Source organism: Microtus ochrogaster, linkage group LG4 (genome assembly GCF_000317375.1).
Source record: "Microtus ochrogaster isolate Prairie Vole_2 linkage group LG4, MicOch1.0, whole genome shotgun sequence".
NCBI classification, from domain to species: domain Eukaryota; kingdom Metazoa; phylum Chordata; class Mammalia; order Rodentia; family Cricetidae; genus Microtus; species Microtus ochrogaster.
This window is the reverse complement of record NC_022030.1, coordinates 22,813,763-22,819,077: the sequence shown is the minus strand read 5'-3', so window position 1 is coordinate 22,819,077 and position 5,315 is coordinate 22,813,763. Positions and strand designations below refer to the sequence as shown.

General features: G+C 49.0%; 1 protein-coding gene and 1 long non-coding RNA gene across 2 annotated transcripts in view; both read left to right on the top strand.

Annotated features, from left to right (window-relative positions):
* The window catches only part of LOC106144171 (zinc finger protein 780B-like), a 35,601-nt gene that overhangs the window by 16,397 nt on the left and 13,889 nt on the right, over positions 1-5,315 (top strand). Inside the window, exons 6-8 of the mRNA XM_013351535.2 lie at positions 917-1,062; positions 1,537-1,676; positions 5,036-5,176. Coding sequence (XP_013206989.1) covers positions 917-1,062; positions 1,537-1,676; positions 5,036-5,176 — 427 coding nt within the window. The remainder of the gene's footprint in view (positions 1-916; positions 1,063-1,536; positions 1,677-5,035; positions 5,177-5,315) is intronic.
* Positions 2,541-5,315, top strand: part of LOC113457664 — a 7,402-nt gene continuing 4,627 nt past the window's right edge. The window contains exons 1-2 of the long non-coding RNA XR_003378182.1: positions 2,541-2,765; positions 4,669-5,176. This is a non-coding gene — a long non-coding RNA (uncharacterized LOC113457664). The remainder of the gene's footprint in view (positions 2,766-4,668; positions 5,177-5,315) is intronic.

Here is a 5,315-nt window from a genome sequence, read left to right as displayed (position 1 = left end):
TTTTTTTGGTTATTTTCTATGTTCAAGGACTGATGTTTTGTTTCTGACTTATTTTTAATCCTTGTGTATATGAGCATGTTCATACGTGCATGTATGCATGGAGAGGATATAGATTGACGTCTGGTGTCTTCGTCACTTTTCACCTTATTTTTGGAGACAGGGTTTCTCTGTGTAGTTCTGACTGTCCTGGAATTCCCTCTGTAGACCAGGCTGGCCTCAAACTCACAGATATCCACCTGCCTCTGCCTCATGAGTGCTGGGATTAAAATCGTGCACCACCACTGCCAAGCGATTTAAAAAAAAATGAAACATTTCCATGGTTTTAAAGTTAAAACTAGGCTGAGATTAGTGGTCCATCCTTGCAGTCCCGGTATTTGGGAAGCAGAAATAAGAGTACTGAGTCCAGTCCAGTCTGGGCTACGGTGTAAGCCTGTATTTCAAATAAATTGCCAGGTATGATGGCTCACAACTTTAATTCCGGTGTTTGGGAAGCAAAGGCAGGCAGATCTCTGTGACTTTGAGGGCAGCCTGGTCTACATAGCAAGTTCCAGGCTAGCTTTGGCTACATAGTGAGACACTGTCTCAGAAAACACCCCTCCAAATAAAATGTAAGGGGAGTGCTAGAGAGGTGGTTCAGTGGTTATTAAGAGCACACACCCCTCTTTCAAAAGACTCAGTTATGGTTCTCCCATGTTGAGTCACCCACAGCCACCTAGATCTCTAGCTCCAGGGGATCCAGTGCCCTCTCTTGGTCTCCGTAGGCACTGTACTCAGTTGCTCATACATGTACAGAAACATACACAAATACATAATAAATAATAAAATTAAAGTCAGAAAACTAAGTTTTGGGAATAATTTTGTAACAGTCCTGATTGGTGAAAAATATAACTGTAACTTCTGTAACTTCTACATGAAGGTCCTCTGTGCTTGCTGTTCAGTTCACCCCGAAGTACATCACCTTGAGGGATGGCTACCGAAAGCAGTGCTGTTCTTCACTCTATTGTGTTCATTACTGGTATAACGGAAAGGGACTGACTTGGCACGGAGGAGATGGCTCAGTTGGTAAAGTGCTTGTGCCACAAGCAGGAGGACCTGAGGTTGGAAGCCCAGCACGAATGTAAAAGGCTGGGCTAGGAGGCATACACCTGTAGGCCTCGTGCTGGGGAGGCAAAGGCAGAGGACTGCTGACCTCTAGTCAGCCTTGCTGAATCAGCGAAAGATGGTTTCAAAAAATAACGTGGAGTCCTGGCAGGGTGGCCCATAACCAAAGTCCTTGTGCATGCTTGAGAATGTGAGTTTAGATCCCTGTCAGCCGTGCGCCTGCCCCACACACCCCACCCAAAGGAGAAAAGGCACACTGGGGGGTAAGTCACCCCTCTCAGTGGAGGCGCCTTGTACTCCCCCAAAGCTTGCCTGATCCTCACAAAAACATAAGCCTGGGGAATGCACACTCGGGGGCACGACCCGGCAAGGTCCGCTCGCACGAAGTGTGTGTGGTCATAATCACCAATCAAGCAATCTTTGCCGCCTTCACAGTCTCTTCGCCGTCAACCAGACACACGATGACAAAGTACACGTCTCACGATGCCCCCGTGCCAGCTTGTTCCTCCGTGCTCCACACCGGGCTGGACCTTCCAGACCCTTGGCACCAAGGCGCCTCGTCATCCCCAAAGAAAGTAATTAAGTTCTCCCGAAACTAGCTTAAGTATCTGGCCCATTCCTCAAAAGAGGTTTTCAGGAGAGAGAAGTACAAAACAGAGGGGAGTCTGGGAATTGTAGTGTAGGAAACTGCTAGGGGCCGAAGTCTGGGCTCAAAGCTGTGGCTTGGCCAGCGTGCACCAATGGTGCGGTTATTCATCGGAATTGTGAGGAAATCCCAGCTGACAAGGGCTCCCTAGACCAGACTTTGATCAGCTTCTTCTGAATCCTCATTTTCATTAGACGTCCTCCCCGGCTTTTCACCTCGAGGTTACCGGAGTCCATGGTAAGAACCCCTCTCACTGATACTTAAGTTCGTCCAGTGCTTCACTCCTTTTCTGCTGGTTGGCTGTAAGCCCTCAGTTGACTTTCTTTTTAGAGACAGCCCAGAGTAGCGCTCCTCTTGCCCCAGCTTCCCAAATGCTGGAATTAAAGACGTGACCCACTGTGCCAAGCATGTTACAGTACTCCTTTTTATAAACAAAGAAACAAAATATAATTGTTTTTGCGTGTGGCATTCAGCAGTCAACTTGCAGAAGTCGATTCTCGCCTTTCACCGTGTTTCCCAGGGGATCGAACTCAGGTTATCAGGCTTGGCAGTAAGCTCCTTTACCAATTTAAAGGAAATTATCCTTCCAGATTTAACTGCTATGATTCAGTCTTTCTTGGACCCAGCCCTCTCTCAGCATTGAGTTTCCAGGGGACAGCCACTCGAGGGGCGACGAACGGGACCACGCAGTCTTCTGGGAAATGTAGTCCAAGACCGTGCCAGTGACCGGATGGGCGCGGCTAGCGTGGGCTGAGTCATCCAATCCCCAGGCGGAAATCTGACCAGGGAGGCTGTTCCAAATTCGGCTTCCTGCTGGAAGTTGGGGTCGTGAAAGCGAATGTGGGACCCCAGGTTCTGAAACCAGAGCAGGCGGGGCTGTTTGACCAAGAGGAAGCTAGCCTCGTGCTCTAGGTGACCGAGTCCTCAATGGCAACCCTGAGTGTGTGTGAGAAAGATCATGGGGAGATGACGTGTGCTGCTGGGTCCGGGGGGAGTTGAACGGCAGAGAAACTGCGAGGTAAGAAAACCGTGCGGTGATCGAGAGTTGGGGTCAAGCTGTGCCGCTTTGTGCGTGGAGCGCGCTGTCGTGGGTCTTGTTGACTGGGTCGATCACTGCGCGAGTGACTGAGATCACAGAGAAATCTGACGCCTCCCAAACCTCATTCTCTTTTCAAATAACGATTAGTAATTGTGTTTCTTCCTGTGGGAGCAAAAGGTACAGCTGATAATAACTAATTAGCATTTTATTTTTCCCTGAGATAATTGCGCGAAGGCAATCCGCAGGCATTATGACTTCTTAAACACAGTGTGTTTTGTCGGTGAGGTGTGCTGGGGGCTGGGGCATGCCCAGGATCCTTTAAGCAGACAGGTACTTTTCCTTCGAGAATTCTTGAGGAGACACAGGCCAGCTTTTCAGACTGGCCTCCTAAGTCTCTTTATAGCCAAGGTTGACCTGAACTCCAGGGTCTCCTACCTCCAGTACTCAAGTGGTTTCTGTTCTTTCATTGGGTTTGTTCAGACTGGCGATCTTGCTGTTTAGCCCTGGCCACCCTTCAGGAGGCAATCCCCCTCCCTCTTAACGACTGAGATAGCAGGTGTGAACCACCCGGTCCTCCCCAGACGTGATTAGCTGTGGAGAGCAACATCAGGCACAACTAAAGTAAGCTGCAGAGAGACACAGTGCGGAAAGCCGGAGGAGCACAGCCATGCGTGTCCGTGTAATCCAGAATTGACAGCAAAGTGTCGTCTCTTTTCCTCCTCGAAGTGTTTAGAAAACTCAGTGCTGTAGCACTCCCTCCTTTCCTTTTGAGACATGGCCTCTCTGTGTAGCCCTGTCAAGAACTTGCTATTCGGACTGTGCTGACCAGAGACCCGGCTGCCAGTGCTGAGATTATAGGTGCGGGCCACCATCTCTAAACCATGTGTCTATAAGATAGCGTGATTAAAGAGCAAGCTCAGTTGTCAAGTGGTAGCTTTTGTTTATGTTTGAGATGGACTGTGGCTCGTGCTGGCCTCCAACAGGATAAATCGGAGCCCGCTCATCAGTTGGTGCCAGAATTAAAATCCAGGTCTTGTGTTGTTCTCTCTCAGGTAGATTATAACTTCACTGAACTGGTGGAATCTAGTTTGAACGAGAGACTGATGGGAGGCTAGAACAGTGGAGGGGACTCTTAGTGAAGTGGCCAAATGAGACTCATACATAGGACACGCAGTCTCTGAGGGGCCGACACCATTGCCTTCAAGATTTCCGTAGAAGCGTGCTCTTTTAATCGATGTGAACTTTTGGTCACCATTCCTCCTCTTTGAGGACTTAAGCAAATTAGAATGGCATCGATATACCTGCTAATAATAATGTAACCATGATCAGGCCTTTAAAACACGAGCTTTAAGGGAAGTTGAAGGGGATGGAGAGATGGCTCAGCAACTTCCAGCTCTTGCAGAGGAGCTGGGTTGGAATCCCACCACCTTCAGTTACCTGTAACCCCAGTTCCAGGGGCACAGACATACATGCAGGCTAAACACCCATACACATAGATAACTAAATAAAAAATTTAAAGAGATTGCCTGGAAGATGGGACTGAGGTATTTCTGTTTGTTTGAGAATGGAAGAGGTACTAAACCTGAGTTCAAGATAGGATTTTCGCGGATTCTTAGGCAGGACGCCGGGATCTGGGGCGGGCACCAAGTAAAATTTACCCTTTTCATGTTTCCGCCTAATGCAGGCAGGTGCTTGTGTGATACGAGGTAGTGATTCAGCCAGTTTAAGGCTGGAGTAGAGACAGTTCAAACTCACCTCTAGCACGATGCTGTTTTCCAAGACCTTGTAGCATCAACCCGTGTGTCTGTCAGTGCCCCCCCCCCCCCGGGCGCGCATTTATTGGCCATCTTTCTAAGGCCGATTTCGCCTACTTCCCAAACAGAGGACAGGACTACATTTCCCAGAAGCAATCACACCCGTGGATGTTGCCGGTCCTAAGATGGCAAGGGGGCTTCGTTTGCATAGCCGAGGAAGAGCAGCAGTATGTAGGTCTCGACATTGGTCATCTTAATGTGACCTAAAATTCCTGAGGCTCTCGTGAACAGTTGTTAGCGTTGTGTGAGAGATGATCTCTGCCGACGAACGTAATGGAGTTTAAAGCCAGAGCCTGTAAATTGAGTGTTGTGATCTAGTCTTTTGTTAAAGACTATACAGAGTTGGACTACATTTCCCAGAGTGCACTGTGAACAAGCTACTTCCGTGAGTTCCAACCCATTTGGCTTCAGGCCTGAATCCCTTGGACCGTCCAGGATGTGTGGAGTATAGCGAGTGTCATTTTAAGGACTGGAATCAGAATGGCCATGGCAACCGAGTTTGGGGGTGAAGGACTTTCCTACGGAGCGTGGAGTTCTGAAGAGGATGTGGTGGCGTTTCGGGCTGACAGAGTTGGGGTTAGTATGGGAGCTTGGGGGTTGGGGGTGCATACTTGGGATTAATATGAGAGCTGTGGGCGATTGCCCTGCCCTGTGGGGTGTGTGTGTGTGTGTGTGTGTGTGTGTGTGTGTGTGTGTGTGTGTGTGTGTGTGTGTG